The sequence below is a fragment of the Oncorhynchus masou genome, chromosome 29, assembly GCF_036934945.1.
Source record: "Oncorhynchus masou masou isolate Uvic2021 chromosome 29, UVic_Omas_1.1, whole genome shotgun sequence".
Lineage (NCBI taxonomy): Eukaryota > Metazoa > Chordata > Actinopteri > Salmoniformes > Salmonidae > Oncorhynchus > Oncorhynchus masou.
In genome coordinates this window covers 65,185,676-65,205,473 of record NC_088240.1, presented here as the reverse complement: position 1 = coordinate 65,205,473, position 19,798 = coordinate 65,185,676, and the positions used below count along the sequence as shown (strand labels likewise).

The following is a 19,798-nucleotide window of genomic DNA, read 5'->3' as shown; positions in this document are numbered from 1 at the left end:
GGTCTTTCTTGCAAAATACATGTCATCTTAGTTGAATAAACCTGGTAGAATAAAGGTTAAATGGATCAAATGGACAGAAACTGAAGAGTATGTGTATGAAAACATTTATTGTAGACTGTGGCTTTACATCATGACAACAGAGCATGTATTACAGTTTTAGAACAGACTACCACATTCTCATTTGCAAATTTTGCTGACCATAAAAACAGAGTGAATTGATCTCTCATACGTCCAAAATACAAATAATGCAATCAGTTAAGTAGATAAATAACAGTTAACGCTCAAATTCCTACACTTTTTTTGGCAAAGTGCTGTATTATTCCAGTAAACTAAACCAAAGCAGAAGTCTAACACGTAGTAAAAAAAAATGCCACCAAATTTTCTTCACACAGGAGAAAACAGGTTTGCTACATTTGTGTATAAAAGCTGTACATGGGCTGTGTGGTTCACGAAGAGAAGCTACCTCCTGTGTGCATAGGTGATTTTCTTTTGTATGTGTTGTCCCTTTGGACAACAGTTCAAGTTCTTCATTAATGCATTGTCATTATACTGTTTAACCTGGAAGGCACGTGATCCACAACAAATTCAAGGCATAAAACAAAATACAAATCCCTGTTATTATCAAAGAGCTCAGACAGACAGCCGAGGACAAAACAAAATGGCTCCTTCCAGCTTCACACATCAAAAATGAGGACTTTGCCATCTCCTCCATTCCCTTCGTCCTGTTGCCCGTGTCACAACAATGCAGTACAAAAATTGACACGTCAAATGATTTGCAATCGGAGAAATTTGAAAATAAAAAAAGACACACAAATACAATGGCTAGGCTTAAATCACTTCACTATAAATCAGTTTACAACAATAGAGACAAAACCAAACAAAACCACCTTACTGCTTCTTAATGCTACCATGCTAAATACATCTGAGTATGTATGTACTGTGTATTTCCCCCATTAAGTACAAAGAAACAGGTGATATTAGGTCATAATATCAGGTTATCGTAATATTAGGTCATGTAAATGATTGAGTTTGCCCTGGATACTTGACTTTTAGAGGTTCTGTGAAACTAAAATAGGCTATTTGGGTCTTTGAGTTGTCTCTGTGCTTTCTTACCACTACAGTGCACAGATTCATGTTGTCACAAACTTGACCATTTCAGAACACAAAAGTCTCCAATTTGCAAACATTGTTAAAGTAAAGAAGAATATACTGTAAAAGCAAAAACAATAGTAATATAAACTATTGCAAGGTTAGAGTTTGCTGCTACTTTTTTGGTTGACATTTTAACATAATATTACTAAGTTATGTAACTAAGCAAATAAAGAACAGGTCAAAAATCTAACTCAAAACAATGGAAAGTACACAGAAAAAAAATACAAACTAAAATTAAAAAGACTAATAGTTTCACTCCATCTTGGTGGGTTATAACAGTCGATTGAGAGAGTAGGAGTTCATTTTCACAGTCCTTGGACAAGCAAACGTTCAAATTCATCGAGACGCACACAATTATTTTAAAAGGTCAATCATTGATCACAAACATTACCACAAGGCAAAGCACACTATGACAAATTTGGAAGGTCTCCAGTATGTACAAAGACAATTAACATCCGTCAAGTAATCTGCATTTTAGTAAAGTGTAAAGGTGATTGGCTATGACCCTGAGAAGTGGACTGCAGATTTAGAACAAACAATATGAGAAGACACAAAAACATTTTTTTTCTTCTGTTTTCTCAACATCTGGAGACTAGCGCTATACAACCATGCAACAAATCACACACTAACGTAGTCAAACCGCTGCTTACAAACATACCTATGTAGATAAACACTCATACTAACTTCATACTGATATGTAATATAAGTTTTTTTTCTTTTAAAAAATATTATGGAATTTTTTTTTAAATACATTTTACATTTATTTATTTTTATCTTAAATTCTACTATTATAACAAGGCGTTTAGTGATATTTAACCCAGTATTTGACCATCAATATTGTGAAAGTACTGAATTACTAAGTTCAAGGCAGGTTCACCCATAGTCAAGAGAGGGGAGGTGATGATTTTGAAAAGTAAGTTGTGGCCATCAGAATGACAAATTACATTAGTTTGCCATGAAGTGAGAGAGGAAGCAATTTCATTGGAGGGGCATGAGAAACAACCTTGTTAAACTGTCCTAATTACAAGTGAAAGACATGCTCCTTTTCTAAATGCCTACTCCTACTCTAAAGACATCACAGTCATTCTATTAAGCCACAAACCCTCTTCTGATAGCACACAACCACTCTATGACAGCATACAACAACTCAATGACATCACTTACAATGTCACTACGACAGCATACAAGCAACTCCATGATATCAATCAATGACATCACACAACCATTCTATGGCAGCATATACAGCCACACTATGACACCACACAACCATTGCAGAGTGGGTGAAAGCGGAGAGTGTCGCCACAGGTGTTATATCTGATTGAACCAGTCTCTCCCAGTTGTGGTGGTGTGGACCTGCGGCGGAGTAAAGTGACCTATGGCATTGATTCTAAAGGAGTCCTCATCACATCTCTTCATTCCAGAGTGGAGGATCGGTGGATGGAGGGAAGATGGAGAGAATGTTGCAGGATGAACTCTTTTCGTGGATCCAGGTTGAGACAGATGGATGAATTGATAGTTGGAGGGTAAGGGATAGGGCCAGGACCTCAGTAGTTGAGATGCCTCTGGCCAGGCTGGTGTAGATAGGTGTTGGTGGTCTTGGCCTGCTTGGCCCCTCCAGTACGCAGCAGGTTGAGGCGGCGCAGGGCATTGCGGGAGAGGAGCTGGTGCTGGGCGCCGCCACGTACCCTTTGGGCCAGTCGTCCATGCTGCTGTGCCTGGTCTAGGAGGCCTGGGACGGCAGCCGCATAGCAGCCAGCATGGGGGCCGGCTCTGCACTGCACTACCGTCTCTGGCCTATAGGGGGAGACAGGAAGGGGGCTGGATTGGTTAATCCATGTTCTTTTTTCAATTTGCGCCTAAAATGAAATACCCAAATCTAACTACTTGTCAGGACCTGAAGCAAGGATATGCATATTCTTGATATAATTTTAAAGGAAACACTTTGAAGTTTGTGGAATTGTGAAATTAAATGTAGGAGATAATTTTTTTTAAATGTCAATTTTAAATTTAACCTTTATTTAAAATAGGCAAGTCAGATAAGAACAAAAACCCCAGCCTACCGGGAGAACAGTGACTTGCTCGGGATTCGATCCAGCAACCTTTCGGTTACTGGCCCAACGCTCTAACCACTAAGCTACCTACCACCCCAAAATATAATATTATACAACATATTAGATCTAACATCTAACAAATATAACACATTAGATCTGGTAAAAGATAATACAAACAAAAATACTTTTTTCCCTCTTCTCCATCTTTGAAATGCAAGAGAAAGGCCATCATATAATATTGCAGTTTAGGCACTGTTTAGATTTTGGCCACTAGATGACAGCAGTGTGTGTGCAACGTTTCCGATTGATCCAGTGAAGCATTGCAATACTGGACAATATTTTGAATCAAGTCTGCCCAAATGTGCCGAATTTGTCAAATGATACATTTTCAAGTACATACAGTGGGGCAAAATTGTATTTAGTCAGCCACCAATTGTGCAAGTTCTCCCACCTAAAAAGATGAGAGGCCTGTAATTTTCATCATAGGTACACTTCAACTATGACAGACAAAATGAGAAAAGAAATCCAGAAAAATCACATTGTTTGCAAATTATGGTGGAAAATAAGTATTTGGTCAACTACAAACAAGTAACATTTCTGACTCTCACAGACCTGTAACTTCTTCTTTAAGAGGCTCCTCTGTCCTCCACTCGTTACCTGTATTAATGGCACCTGTTTGAACTTGTTATTAGTATAAAAGACACCTGTCCACAACCTCAAACAGTCACACTCCAAACCCCACTATGGCCAAGACCAAAGAGCTGTCTGAAGACACTAGAAACAAAATTGTAGACCTGCACCAAGCTGGGAAGACTGAATCTGCAATAAGTAAGCAGCTTGGTTTGAAGAAATCAACTGTGGGAGCAATTATTAGGAAATGGAAGACATACAAGACCACTGATAATCTCCTTCGATCTGGGGCTCCACGCAATATCTCACCTGTGGGGTCAAAATTATGACAAGAACGGTGAGCAAAAATCCCAGAACCACACGGGGGGACCTAGTGAATGACCTGCAGAGAGCTGGGACCAAAGTAACAAAGCCTACCATCAGTAACATACTATGCTGCCAGGGACTCAAATCCTGCAGTGCCAGACGTGTCCCCCTGCTTAAGCCAGTACATGTCCAGACCCGTCTGAAGTTTGCAATAGAGCATTTGGATGATCCAGAAGAAGATTGGGAGAATGTCATATGGTCAGATGAAACCAAAAATATAACTTTTTGGTAAAAACTCAACTTGTCGTGTTTGGAGGACAAAGAATGCTGAGTTTTATCCAAAGAACACCATACCTACTGTGAAGCATGGGGGTGGAAACATCATGCTTTGGGGCTGTTTTTCTGCAAAGGGACCAGGACAACTGATCCGTGTAAAGGAAAGAATGAATGGGGCCATGTATTGTGAGATTTGAGTGAAAACCTCCTTCCATCAGCAAGGGCATTGAAGATGAAACGTGGCTGGGTCTTTCAGCATGACAATTATCCCAAACACACCGCCCGGGCAACGAAGGAGTGGCTTCAAGGTCCTGGAGTGGCCTAGCGGCCTAGCCAGTCTCAAGATCTCTACCCCATAGAAAATCTTTGGAGGGAGTTGAAGGTCCGTGTTGCCCAGCAACAACCCCAAAACATCACTGCTCTAGAGGAGATATGCATGGAGGAATGGGCCAAAATACCAGCAGTGTGTGAAAACCTTGTGAAGACTTACAGAAAACATTTGACCTCTGTCATTGCCAACAAAGGGTATATACCAAAGTATTGAGATAAACTTTTGTTATTGACCAAATGCTTACTTTCCACCATAATTTGCTAATTAATTCATTAAAAATCCTACAATGTGATTTTCTGGATTTTTTTTCTAATTTTGTCTGTTATAGTTGAAGTGTACCTATGATGAAAATTACAGGCCTCATCTTTTTAAGTGGGAGAACTTGCACAGTTGGTGGCTGACTAAATACTTTTTTGCCCCACTGTAACTATAGAGAACACACAAAATTATATGGTAATACAACATTTTTGTTTACACACTCCCAGGAATGTCATACATGATGGATCATTAGCGTACACACTAACTTTTACACAGACAGCAGGGGTTCAAACTGTAGAACCCAGTTCCTACATTTGAATATAAAAATTGATTTTATCAAACAAAATTATGCTACATTTTATCTCTGGGACCCTCAAGATGACAAATCAGAGCAAGATTACTGAATGTAAGTACATTATTTACCTTCAGAGGTGAATGTATCAAACCAGTTGCCGTGATAAAAGTTTGTTGTTGTGCACTCCTTAAACAATAGCATGGTATTTTTTCACAGTAATAGCTACTGTAAATTGGACAGTGCAGTTAGATTAACAAGAATGTACGTTTTCTGCCCATATAAGAAGACATGGGAAATTCACTAAATGTAGGTGCTGTAACACTACTGCCAGTATTTTTGTAGCAACAAGCCCTACCTGTGGCAGGGGGTGTCAAGCGACCGTCGTCCCGGTTCCATGCCCACAGCAGCAGGTGTGTCAACGGGGGGGAGACAGAGATTGAGGTTGAGGGAGAGGGGGAGGTTGAGGGAGAGTCGTGGGGGACAGTGGGTGGTGTACACAGACATGCTGGGGTGTTCTATCAGCAGGTTCTCCAGGGGGCTGGTCTCCAGTACCATAGGCTTGCCCCTCCTCCCCCCGCCGAAGCAGGGTGGGGGAGTCACGAACCAGCTCTCCTCTAGAGAACAGGCCTCCAGGCGCTGGAAACCGCCCTCATCCTCCTCGGGACCCCCATCCTCGGTGTCGGCGGTGGAGTCCAGGGAGGTGCAGGAGGCATAGCGGATGGGGGAGCTGGCGATAGGAGAGGGGACTACCACAAGGTCCTCCTCCTCCTCCGAAGTCAGTTCCACCTCAGACAGGCCGTCACCACAGGGGCTGGAGCAGGCCTCGGCTGAGGAGAAAGGCAGGGATTGGTTAGGATACACCAGCACAATTTACATTTAAATAAGAAATGGAAAGTTTGTTTGCAACAAAAGCATGTAGGGTATGTGTGAAAATGTGTTTTACAACCATTGAGTTTTATAATTGGTGATAAAAAAAAAGGTGTAAAACTCCCTGTAGCAAAATGTAAAAATGCAATATGATGGTCTTGAGGTCAACCTGGATGGGATGACAACTCATATGCAATACCCTGACATGACTTTAGGGGGCAATGTGGCACAGAGAGAATGACTTTAGCGATCAAAACAAAAACAGATTTTCCCCTGACGCATAGGTGTCAAAGCCCTACAGGCACAGAGCAGTGTTCTATCGGTCAGAATAACATGCCTGACCCAAAATACTATAGTGTGTGTGTGCGCAAGAGCTGTCACTCATAGGATCAAGCAGCTTCAGCAACTCCCTCTAACAAACGTTTTCCAAATGCTTTACAGTCTTTCCCCAACTCTAGAATGCACCAAAACATGTTTTTCCACTAGCTCAACTCGTGATGCTGCTTAAAAGGTTAGGAGAGAAACTAAGTTTCAATTGAATAAATCTAATCAAGTTAAATGAGGTGGTTTGGCTGGAGCGAGAAGTTGTATTCACTGCATCCCTGGGCAATACAGCATGTCTTGCTTTGAGACTTGGTGGTGTTACTGTAAATAGTGCACTAAAGTCAGAATAATACACTGCCATATGGGAAGTATGATGGAAAAAGCAACTTGATACCAGATGGGAATCAAAGCCAGCAGATTGCTGTTTGGGTTCCCATTATACTAAAAATAGCCTGCACCGACGTCTGGCCAAAACTTAATTCCTGGCCAAAGTTTAAAGCTGACTGTCTGTCTTTTTTTGGACAGAATCTCTGACAAACAGCTGAGTGTGTGCATGTACATGTTTGTGTGTAACTGTGTTCTTTGTGTGTAACTGTGTTCTTTGTGTGTAACTGTGTTCTGTGTGTAACTGTGTGTGTGTATTGGATGTGTTCCTGTGTGTGTATGATCATGAAAGGTTTCCTCTCTTTCCTTTTCAGATGTAGTGTGTACAGATGTGTTGTGTTCCTCAGAGCGTGTTCATTTCTGAGTGTGTGGATGTGTTACGGTGTCTGTGTGTGATAGAAATACACCCACTCCCAAGGACACTTCAGTTTCCATCCTCATCTTTCTCTGTCACGCGTGTCAGCGGCAGTGCAGCCACCTTGTTAACTCAAAAAAATAAAAATAGTAAATCTCATCCATTCTGACACACACACACACCTTCAGGGTGATCCGTACGCTTAGCCGCCAAGCAATGCAGCAGAACCCTAAAACAGCTTACACCCCTCATCACTGTCTCTGTAAGGCCAATTAGGACCTGTAATCCTCTCACCCCACCATCCACTTCGTGTTTGTGCGTGTGTTTATGTGCGTGTGTGTGTGTATACTGTATGTGTGTGCGCACGTAGGACGGGGGAAGGAAAGCAGTCTACGCTATTGATATAATAGATTGGCAGTTTAGAAGAAGTAGGAGACTAGCGCAACTTGAGCTGTTAAAGTGTTCTAGGAATACAGCGGGTACACACTAAATAGTACACACTTTAAGCATGTGGAATCAATCCCTACTGCAAAATAGGTCATGGTACTGCAGTCTGTGCAGGAAAGAATTATTCAACGCTTTCAGAGACAAAACATCTGACCTCTGCTTACTGCATTCACTCTAACAGTTCTATAAAACAGACACGTAATAAAGGGTTTATGATACCATGTATCATCTGATAGAGATTCATTGTGATCAGATGAATCATTATTATATCATACTGTTCTATGATCACATAACAGTTTGGGTAAGGCTACAGAGTGCTGGACTATATATAGGGTAATATATCAACCACCTGTTTGTAAAGCATTATGAATGCTTTTATAGGCATTTAAGCATTTACCTGGAACACCTGTAATGAATGATGCGTAAAATGGATTACGAACACATTCTCAGCCTTAATGCATTTCCAAAGGTTGTCGTAAGAAGCCATGAGCTACATATGTAATACAAGTCCTATAACGAATAATGGACATGATAGACAACGCTACGAATGCATTAATCCCAGGTGGCTTGGGTCATAGACTGCGTTACCGACTGGTGGCAATTCTGGAGGGGGATTCTGCTGGGCTGTCTGCCCACACGTCTCACTCCTCAGAGCCTAGAAGGGTAACTCTACCGGGCCTATTTTTATCTTCCTCCCCTCATGCTTTTGTTTGACCCGTTTACAGACATATTGCCCATATACTGCCCCATATCCCTTCCACCACCCTCCCCTCAACCGTACAGAAGTGGCCCAGCAGGATTCAGTCTCTCACACCTTGAATATTCACACACTTGTGGAATATGAGATGTGATGTATCAGGGACAGACGTGGTGGATGCACTCCTTTCCCCCCAATGAACAAGTGTGTGTGTGTGTGTGTGTGTGTGTGTGTGTGTGTGTGTGTGTTATTGAGCAGCATTTATATACTGTATATGTGTAGAACCATGTGTGTCTGGGCACACGTGTATGTGTTTTTGTGCGTATGGATACTGGGAACCTTGCCAGGGCTTAGAGTAGCATCCTTGTGTCTGCATTTGTGAACGCAGGTGAACTTAGGTTGCGTTGGCACAAAACAGAGGTTTATGGAGACAATAAGGCACCCAAGGATTGCATAGCCAAGCAGTTTGATAAGGTCAGTTCTTAGATGCTTATGATATGTATATATCTGATAATATGCTCACATGGAAAAACAAACGCTGCAGCGGCAAACAATCAGTGTTGACTTTTAAAAGGTAGTGAAGTTCCCACCACGTGACTGTATGGAAATGATGCTCACTGTTGAACCCATCTGAAACGTTTTGTACATGAATACCAGGAGGTTATGGTGTGTGAGGGTTGTTTGTGTTTAGAGTGTGTATTTAACTGTTTATGAAGGTTTCCTCTGTGTGTGTCTGTGTATGTTCTGAAACTCACCCAGATAGTCCACCAGGATCCACTCTTCATCCTCCTCCTTCTGGCCAAAGCCCTGTTCTCCAGGGCCTCCCCCACTCACCTCCTCCACATCGTCCCCAAACAGGACGCTGGTGAGCCTCTGGAACATACTGGGACTCCTTGGGGGGGTACGGCAGGACCAGGGGGGGGCTGAGTGGTGCGAGGACCGGGGTGAGGGTGGGGAACAGGCACTTTGGTCATCAGCTGCAGGTGCTAAAGTGCTTCAATAAGGTACGGATGTCTATCATCTGAGGGGAGCCGTGCAAAGTCTGGTAATAGCTCACCTCGGCGTGTGCAAAATTACAAAGGACCTGAGAGACAAAAGGGGAGGGGGAGAAAGAGAGAGAATAATTTGTTGTGATCTTGAGTGACACATTTGAAACCATATACACATGAGCTTGTAAAGACCTGTGTGAAAAAGGAGGGGGGAGATGCATGCAAAGATCCTTTGGCTTTTGGGCAATTGGCAGGAGGAAAACATGGGCCAGACTGAACTGGAAGGACATCTGTGTTTATTTCTGGGTTACTAGTTTGAGAGGACAGTCCAATATTAACACTCTCTGCCAAAACCAGATTTTCTATATCTCTAATACTTGATAATTAAACATATAAAAGGGTAGCCAGATCATTCATAACTGTCACAAGCTTCAAAGATGCACCGTATGTGGTCGTAAATGTTTACAGGTGTGGGTATCATCTACCAGACATCCCTCATAAAGCCAATTATGGAAATAGACCCATCATCACCACCTAGCTGCCAACTGACATAGACACACTGGCCAAATATGTGTGGGCTTAATAGATCTGTAACCTAGCAGCTTGTTCACTGATAGGGGTGGTCCTTTATAGAACACACCCTATAGTGCTGTATCTACACCTAGGGGTCAACTCTCTGTGACCTTACAGCCCAGTATTGGTGGTAAAGGATTGACCTTTCTTTGCAATTAGACCTCCAGTCCCACTGACTAGAGTGTAAAAAGCCAGACAGCATTTTCCTCTGCTGATAAAGTGAACTCCTACCCCCACACAGACACACCAGGGATACAGCACAGCCTTTACACTCACTTCAGGTCATAGATTACGACCCCTGACCAGAAGCAGGATTACTGATACACAACAACCATTATTCTGCCAGACAACATTCAATTCCTGCTGTGAAGCCACATTTGTCAGTGCAATTGTGAACTATGAGTTGTATGCATGTACACATTTATGGAAAACATATACAGAGCAGTGCAGCCAATAATTAGAGATATGTGGTTTTGTAAGATCTGAAAAGCTGAGAACTGCAGTAGCTTCTTATTTGTGATAATGTTCAAAAAGGACAAGATCGCTGTTTGGTAGACGTGACACCAAACTGAAACCTGGTCTGCCAGGCAGGCTACAGGAAAACACACGTTATACAGTTTGTCATGTATTACTTAACATCAGACATCTTCGTCAGAAGATGTGTAGGCTGCAAGCGAATGCAAACACTTCGTTCTTTGATTCAATATCCTCTTATTTCTAAGATTCAGCAAAAATGAGCAGCTGTGCAATGAGGTCAAGGGACTGAGGGCTTTTCTATGAGACTTAATCTACAGTATGTCCAATAGGCAACTGGGTTATAATCTCCTGCACCTGTTCATCCTCAACAAAATATCGCTTGCATGCATTGTTTCCTTCCCGAGAATGCTGGCTCTATTCAGATAGAATACAAGGAGGGGGGTGAAGATGCGGTCGTGATATTGGGCCCATTAAAATGGCAGTATATTATTAGTAACGAAATGAAACGGTAGGTTGTGTGAGAGCTCACTTTCTTGTCGTATGGTGTTTGGAAGGTTGGTTGGAGGCCTGTCGTCGACACCTTGGAACAGAGAACGTTAGTACCGTAACGATTACGTCATATGGATATTCTCCATGAGGTTTCTACCCAGATCAAAATGCCTGATATTGGTTCTGTAATAACATTTATTTATATTTTCAGTGATTTCTTTGTTTTAAGTTATTACATCAAAAGTAACAAAATAAGGCACATTTTAGGTTCAATAACAACTTCCAATCGTGGTAGGCTGTCTTGATTGCAGGATGGTTTGTTGACTAGCATACAAGCAGAGGGTGTAGAGCGTAACCCTACACCTCTTGGGCGGGTCGCAGCTCTTACAATCTTAATCTGCCAGCAAAGTACAATTCTGTTTTGTGCATATAAATAGCACCTCCTTCAATAGATCGGGAGACATATAGACCTTGCCATGATAATACATTTTCAGTAGACTGCCGTCTGCCTCTTATTTGGCAAAAATAGGCCGAGAATCTTATTTTTGCTACACAAAACATTGTTGGTGCATAAAAACCGTGGAAATAGGCTGTGTTTGTGCTAAACCGTTCTTGTGAAAATAATGTCATGTCAACAATGGCCTACAATTGAATTGCAAAAGATTACTGCGTGTTCTTTGAACAACAGACAACAAAGAGACCCCCAAAAAACTCACCTGCGGCAAGAAAAGATGTGAACAGCAAAGGACGGATATTTAGTGATTAAATCCTTAAGACTTTGAGGTAGATTGTATATTTTAGAAAATATATATAAAAAAGTTTCCTTCGCAGAAGAAATTAAGTACATGGACCTTTGTATTCGGAGCAACACAGTTCGTTACTTTGTCCGAGCCTTTCCGAGGTCCCAACTGTTCCCTTTGTTATTGTTGAGGCACACTAACAGCTGATCCGAGAGACGTAGTTTTCAACAGCCTATGGGAGGGCCCTGTATTAAATCTGTAAGCCAATCATACACTGCCGTTGACTCTGACAAACAGTCACCAACGCACGTGACCACCCCAGAGAAAGACAAGACTGGGCTAAACCCAGCCCACAAGTTTTTGGGATTGATTTTTAAAGTCTTTCTTCAAACTTGTCAACATATTTGATAAAGCACCCTTATTTCCTGTGATGGGTAAAATAGAGCCCATATGTTTCCTAATGATTTTTACTATTTTCCGGCTTAATTTATCAAGCTTTATGGATAGCAGGCTATAAATTAGCAATGTTATAATATGCGTTATAACCCTGTTATATAACTGTCCATAAAGGGTAAATGAAGCCATCCTGTAACATTATTTCCTTCGCTCAATAAAACATCGCCCTGTAGCCCAGTGACAGTCAAATGATCTAATAATGTGAAGGTGACATTATCAAAAGTACCAAAACACTATTCAGCACCCATGCATTAGAATTGACCCAAAAAAAGTACATTTAGGAGTGTGGGACCATGTTACAAAGCAATAACAGCTCGGCCCCCTCCCGAAAAGGAAACATAAAATCTATATGTTTCATTATTGTAACATTGCAACAACAAAAAACTTGGTGTAATCACAAAAATTTGATATATGTATGTCTCCTCTATCGGGACAGAATGGGCCATTGGCTTCACAAACAAAAAGAATCCATACAAAGGAAGAGGGGACAAAAAGATGACAATGCACTCAATACAGAGTGTCGGTCACCCGGCGAGGGGTACAACAAAGCACCCCTTCCCTCAAGCGGTGTAAATTGGGAAAAGGGGCCTGATCCAATGGTACACCAACCCCCATACATAAACCAGATTAAGGACACTTCGGACAAAGGACCTCCTGGGGCTGGTTGCACCAGTTAGTTGTAAATGGGTCGTAACTCTACGTCCGATGTCAAATGTGCTGGATTGCTGGCCCAGTATTCCATTAGGGTGAAAATGGGTCTGCATTTCACAGTGGGCAAAAATACAGACATAGAAGTGTCTTTGTTAATTTCCTAAGTAAGCCATACACAACTAACATGTAATAAAATACCAATAGCAAATCGTTTTTGAGGCTAGAAAAACACTCACCTCAATTTGGCTAACATTTCCCCAGCCGTGTAGGCTATCCAAAACGGACATTCTGTGAAAACAAAAAAAGTACTGATTGATTTATCAAGACGAGTCCCCACAATTGTATCAAAGAAGCGCAGTTGGGGCTACCGAGTGGCGCAGCGGTCTAAGGCACTACATATCCGTCCTTTGCTGTTCACATCTGCAGTCCCTGGTTCGAATCCAGGCTGCATCACAACCGGCCGTAATTGGGAGTCCTATAGTGCGGCGCACAATTGTCCCAGCGTCGCCCGAGTTTGTCTGCCATTGTAAATAAGAATGTGTTATTAACTGACGTGCTTAGTTAAAAGGTTAAATAAAAAAAATAAACGCCGAAATTATAGCTGACCACACACACCTACCGCTATTTAAAACGGTTGGATGACTGGGAGTTTCTGTAACAATTTGATCAATGGCTTTAGCCTACTTTACTCGAATATTCCCGTTATTCAGTGATATTCATTCCCAGAGTAATTATCCATCCAGTTGTGTTTGAGACAAATTTGCATGCTTTGTGATGTGACGAACATACCTTGCAAAGTTTAGAATGAATCAATGATGTGTTTAAACCCTGGATGACTAACAGGGGGCGCTGCATTGAACCCTGCTCGCAGCCATCGAGGCACTCAATTCTAAAACATATTTTGGAAGCTATAAAAATGTGTTTATTCATGTCTACATTCGTTTTCTATTATAGACACCTTAATGCATACTTTTAAATTATATTGTGAGCAAAGACATTTTCCTTAAATTATTTTTTGTTGTTGAGAGTACTGTTACTGTCCCCACTGTAACAAACAACAAATAGTTAAATGCATGTAATTTTGTCAGTCCCCGAGTCCCTCAAAACGTTTAATTGAAATAGTGTAGAATTCCATTCATCCTATGGAGGACTGCTCCTAATCCGGAGGGCCAATATGGCCGACAGGTGGCTTCCAAGCCTCTCAATCGTGTTATCAATCCAGGCTTATATAAATCATTGTATAGATCTGCCATGACTGACCAACCATAATGAGGAAGCATCAAATCTCATGAAGGCACATTGTTTACATCGGATTTAGCTACGACTAATCTTATTTTTGGTTGGTGCAACCTAGCATTTTATACCAACTTTATTTTTTACACCCAACTGGTGCAATCTGCCCCTGGACTGCTGGCCAAGTATTCCATTGGGGTGAAAATGGAACAACATTTCACAGTGGGCCTATAGACAGACATAGGAAGTTACGACATGTCTGAGTAAGCCATCCACAACTAGTATGTAAGAAATACCAATACCAAATAGTTTGAGGCGGCAAGAAAAATAACATGGCAAGTATGCAGATTGAAATAGTGTTTCTAAATATATCCTAACCCACAAAACAAAGAACCATGTTGAAATGAGGAAGTCTCTTGTCAGAGGGCTGAGAGGTGGGTAGGATGAGGCCATCATAAAAATGTGGAGGCCATAAACTGAGTATGTGTTGTCTTATGCCACAGCCACCCTGCCCTCTCCCTTTAGGGCAGTCTGGTTTCTCTACACTGGACCATAGGGCAGAGTCGTGTGTTTGTGTAAGCACCGTGTAGCGGGACAAACTCTTCCTGGAAGGCAAATCCCCCCCCCCCCCCACACACACACACACACACACACCTTTCAGAGGTGAGGTTATCAAAGTGTGAATCAGTCATACGAGTCCATGTAAAGAAAACTCTAACCAGCCATTTCTGTAATTTTCCAAGCCCAAAAACAAAGGCCACACCGGTGCTGTTTTAGTTGGCTACTATTGCAACACTGAAGATGTGGCTTTCAGCTCAACTCCGTTTCCTTTTTGCCACAACAGTGTTACATCACTCAAAATCAACCTGAGTGTGTTCTTGACCTACATAACTTGAGTTCCAATTTTACTTGGATAAACAAATTAAAACCTACTATGGTGTTTCTATTAAGAACATTAAAATGTTTACATTATGGAAGTCAAACATTTGTGTTATTCAGAAACAGGAAACAAATAAGGATTAAGAGTGAATATTATTTGGGATAAAAATGTTAAATTACCATCAGGTGTAGGTAATGTCAATTTGCAGAACATCAAGTAGACTTTCTCTGATACATCATCCTGTCAATAAATCTGGTCCTTTAAACAACAACAACAAAATTGTGTAATTTAAATGGGCCATCGTCATTTTATACAAAGACAATACATGTTCCCTTTCACTTGAAGACACCGCATCTTTACATAATGTTGTTATTGTTTGTTTCAAAGTGGGCAATACCTACTAGGTGACAGTTCACTGAAGACTTGTCATTTCAGCGGTTTAATAAATCAATAACGTACATTTTTTTACAGAGCAGACTAATTTGTATTTTCTCTGATATTTAACATGGTGAATTGAAACTGTGCATGTGACAGAAAAGAACATCACAGAATCTTCTCAGAGTAATCCAGTTAAAGTACATTCAAGGGGACAGCTATTCCTTGAGGGACAGTTCAGAAATAGAAAAATAAATAAATAATCAAAATCAACAAAAGGAAACCTATGTCAAAGGTCATGTGAAAGAGTTTGGGGAATTTGGGGAAAAAACAGCTGTGTATTCAAGCTGTGGGGTAAAGAGAAGGCTGTGAAAACACAGGAACATGCATGCATTCACTGCAAAGTTAAGGACTCATTTAAGTGTGGTAGGCTACTTCATTAAGCCACATTCTATGGTTGGATTGACACTTTCTGTCCATTGATAGGCAGAGGGTGACATTTCCAGCCCTCAACAACTATTATGTCAAGTAAAATCACATCACTAGGAAAGATTCATATGGAACTATGGGTAAAATAATTAACTAAAATCAAAACTGGTGAAATTATAGGTTCAAACATTGTTTTTCTTGCAGTCCCTTTGAATGGACAAAAATATACAACAGACGCCCATAACCTACAGTATGTTTGACACCCATAATAACCTGTGATAGGATCAATGATTAGGTTAAACATCAAATTTGCGTCTGGTTCTGTTTGATTAACATTGACTCAGGGTGTGACAGTTAAACTTCACTTGTTTGCCTGTTAACCAATACAAGACAGACAAGTGGGAGGGCAACCTTTCCTGCCAGTCTGTCTACCTTAACAGACAAACATACTCGCTCAAGCTAAGGCACACAGAAATTCAATATTTACAATGAATGCTTAAATTATTGTTTTGAAGAACAGTCACGAACACTCTAGGTAATGTGGGAAAGGTATGTCATGAATGGAGATAAGCGTGAGTAAAACCTTGATAGGACAACTTAGAGAGGAAAAGAGGTGGACAGGGAACAAGCAGGATAAGGAGCAAAGAGATGCAGGGAGGGACTGACATCACTCTTATGAATTGCATCAGCTGAAAAGGACAGAGAAGGCAGGGCAGACATGTGCCAGTCAGCAAGTGAATGGGTGGGCCATCCAGTCAGTCACTCCCATGGAAAATAACCTTGACTGTTGAGCACCAACATGAAATGGACTCACAAGACGCTAAAAATAAATCAAATGAGTTAATTACGGTTGTGGAAGCAGACTACGGACATGGCTACTTTGTCCACCAAAATAAACCACTGGTGAATGAGGTGTATGAATTAAGTCCTAAATTGCACCAACCTATATCAGACAAGACATTGATACTGAAACAAATGGCTTTATTGGTGAAAAACAATCTTCACAAACTCAGCAGTGACATGCCACCACCTTAAACTGCAGTTTGTTGTTCTCAATTCTTGCATTTGCATATTAACGGCAATACGTTTCAAGTAGACAAGATATGCGAGTTGTCATTCACAGCGATGACTGTAAAGGAGGCACAAGCATGAGAAACATTTACACCAGTTTTAGTTAATTGACTTTAGTTTGTGATTAACACTATACATGACTCAAGTGCATCAAATACATTCCTTGACAAATATTAACATATTATCAAACGTATAAATATTGAAGTGGCAATTCCTGTCTACATGGGATGGGAACTAAACAATTATTTCCTTGCCTGAGTAAAACAAAAAGAGATAATATACATTTGTTCAAAACTAGACTAAATCAACCCCCAATTATTTGGCATTATGCTGGAATCGGTACGTTTTAGGGACCACCCACTGGTGGACCTCTGATGAAATATAGCATGATTCCACATGTAGAATCGGTTTGCAAATTATGTCCGGCATGCTTTTCAGAGTTGGTAAATACTCTTGGCTGGCAAACGCTACCGGTGTTCCGTAGCCTGGCTCGGACTCAGGCTAGTTAACACAGACAACAACCCACGCTGGGCTACAACTGAACAGAAAATGTTTTTTTATAATATGCCAAGACTATTACAGCAAAAGCGTACAAAAATAACAACTCAAGCAAAAGGCCAATTAATCACAAGCCGTATGTAATGACATGATCATTCAGTGGGTGCTTATATTTATCCAAGTAATTACACGTGTGAATTGGAAATGTGTTTTATGCATATCCCTAATCTTCCCAAAAAACCCTCAGGGTGACCCTGGACAGCCAGGGTGACTCTGGAGCAATTACGGTTAAGTGCCTTTCTCAAGGGCACAGACTGATTTTTCACCTTGGCTCGTAGATTTGAACTAGGGAACTTTCGGTTACTGGCCCAATGCTCCAACCATTAGGCTACCTGCCACCTATATGTTCCAGGGTAGTGAGGCCGGGTACCTCTTGTTGGCCATCTAGCTCAGAAGCAGCATAAAACGTCTACAATTTACCAAACAAAACCAGTCTCGCAACTCTCCAACAGGCAAATGTATTGAAACAAACTTCTACTCAAGCAACCACCTTGATTTGCATTTTGACTTGCCTGAAGTTTAATGGTGAGAGCGCAAATGAAATTCTTCCATTCTCTTCACCAGTTCAAGGAAGTGCGAGTCAAGATAGGTAACTATACAAACACAACAGCATCGCTAGCACACAGTGAGTCATTATCACTGTATAAAGTCCTTTCAATGTTTTTGAGCACAAGTCATTAGCCGTCTCAGTGGGACAACCCAACTCCCAAACAGCCTCCATATAGACCACAATCTGGTAACCTGCATGTTAAATACACATGTAACAACACCATCAAACACATTTCCCATAAAGTGTTCTCCCACAGCCTTGTAATATAACCACCCCTGGAATGTCTCAGTGAATCCTAACCTGATGTGTGTGTGTGTGTGTGTGTGTGTGTGTATATATATATATACACACACACATAAAAAAATTACAGAACAGACTAATTTGTATTTTCTCTGATATTTAACATGGTGAATTGAAACCGTGCATGTGACATATATATGTACAGTGCCTTGTGAAAGTATTCGGCCCCCTTGAACTTTGCGACCTTTTGCCAGAATGGTCCTGTATTTGGCTCCATCCATGTTCCCATCAATTTTAACAGGGAAGAATTTTAACCATCTTCCCTGTCCCTGCTGAAGAAAAGCAGGCCCAAACCATGATGCTGCCACCACCATGTTTGACTGTGGGTATGGTGTGTTCAGGGTGATGAGCTGTGTTGCTTTTACGCCAAACATAACGTTTTGCATTGTTGCCAAAAAGTTCAATTTTGGTTTCATCTGACCAGAGCACCTTCTTCCACATGTTTGGTGTGTCTCCCAGGTGGCTTGTGGCAAACTTTAAACGACACTTTTTATGGATATCTTTAAGAAATGGCTTTCTTCTTGCCCCTCTTCCATAAAGGCCAGATTTGTGCAATATACGACTGATTGTTGTCCTATGGACAGAGTCTCCCACCTCAGCTGTAGATCTCTGCAGTTCATCCAGAGTGATCATGGGCCTCTTGGCTGCATCTCTGATCAGTCTTCTCCTTGTATGAGCTGAAAGTTTAGAGGGACGGCCAGGTCTTGGTAGATTTGCAGTGGTCTGATACTCCTTCCATTTCAATATTATCGCTTGCACAGTGCTCCTTGGGATGTTTAAAGCTTGGGAAATCTTTTTGTATCCAAATCCGGCTTTAAACTTCTTCACAACAGTATCTCGGACCTGCCTGGTGTGTTCCTTGTTCTTCATGATGCTCTCTGCGCTTTTAACGGACCTCTGAGACTATCACAGTGCAGGTGCATTTATACGGAGACTTGATTACACACAGGTGGATTGTATTTATCATCATTAGTCATTTAGGTCAACATTGGATCATTCAGAGATCCTCACTGAACTTCTGGAGAGAGTTTGCTGCACTGAAAGTAAAGGGGCTGAATAATTTTGCACGCCCAATTTTTCAGTTTTTGATTTGTTAAAAAAGTTTGAAATATCCAATAAATGTCGTTCCACTTCATGATTGTGTCCCACTTGTTGTTGATTCTTCACAAAAAAATACAGTTTTATATCTTTATGTTTGAAGCCTGAAATGTGGCAAAAGGTTGCAAAGTTCAAGGGGGCCGAATACTTTCGCAAGGCACTGTATATATATATATATATATATACACACAGTTTTATTAAAGTTGATCATCCCTCTTTACATCCCCACTCTCCCAACATAATCACACAATTCCCTTACACCCCCCACTATGACCATATACTACCCCAATAGTCTCATCGTCCCCCTACCTCACCAAGCCACCACACAATTCTCATATGGAAAATAAATAAAGGCCATAAAGAATTTCCTTGTCTCTGTGAGAGGACTCAACTGAAAAATAATGAGAATGAGCTTTCTGTTAAAGAATTGAGATTGGGGTCAAGGAGCGGTCAACATACTTACTCTGTCAGACAAAGTAAAAAAAAAACTGTCAAACTAGTTTGGGTACATGCTTATTTCTGCATTCAAAACCCCTACTGCTGCTGCCTAAGACAA

The 19,798-nt window shown here is 41.2% G+C and overlaps 1 protein-coding gene across 2 annotated transcripts; it reads right to left on the bottom strand.

Moving 5' to 3' along the window:
* Nucleotides 1-88: 88 nt before the first annotated feature.
* Nucleotides 89-11,824, bottom strand: LOC135520298 (tumor protein p53-inducible nuclear protein 1-like). 2 transcript variants are annotated; one of them, XM_064945732.1, is made up of 5 exons: nt 11,618-11,824; nt 10,942-10,992; nt 9,129-9,457; nt 5,655-6,126; nt 89-2,946 (listed from the first exon to the last, which is right to left on the bottom strand). In XM_064945732.1, the coding sequence occupies exons 3-5, from the start codon at nt 9,253-9,255 to the stop codon at nt 2,697-2,699; spliced, it is 849 nt and encodes a 282-aa protein (XP_064801804.1). In that variant the 5' UTR covers nt 9,256-9,457; nt 10,942-10,992; nt 11,618-11,824; the 3' UTR covers nt 89-2,696. The 2 variants fall into 2 exon arrangements, with proteins under 2 accessions (XP_064801804.1, XP_064801803.1); XM_064945731.1 differs by lacking the exon at nt 10,942-10,992.
* Nucleotides 11,825-19,798: the final 7,974 nt, after the last annotated feature.

Coding starts and splice junctions, on each gene's coding strand:
- LOC135520298 (XM_064945732.1), bottom strand. CDS start 9,255: ATGTTCCAGAGGCTCACCAGCGTCCTGTTTGGGGACGATGTGGAGGAG. Junction 6,127..9,128: donor GATCCTGGTGGACTATCTGG/GTGAGTTTCAGA, acceptor CTTTCTCCTCAG/CCGAGGCCTGCTCCAGCCCC. Junction 2,947..5,654: donor CTTGACACCCCCTGCCACAG/GTAGGGCTTGTT, acceptor CTCCCCCTATAG/GCCAGAGACGGTAGTGCAGT.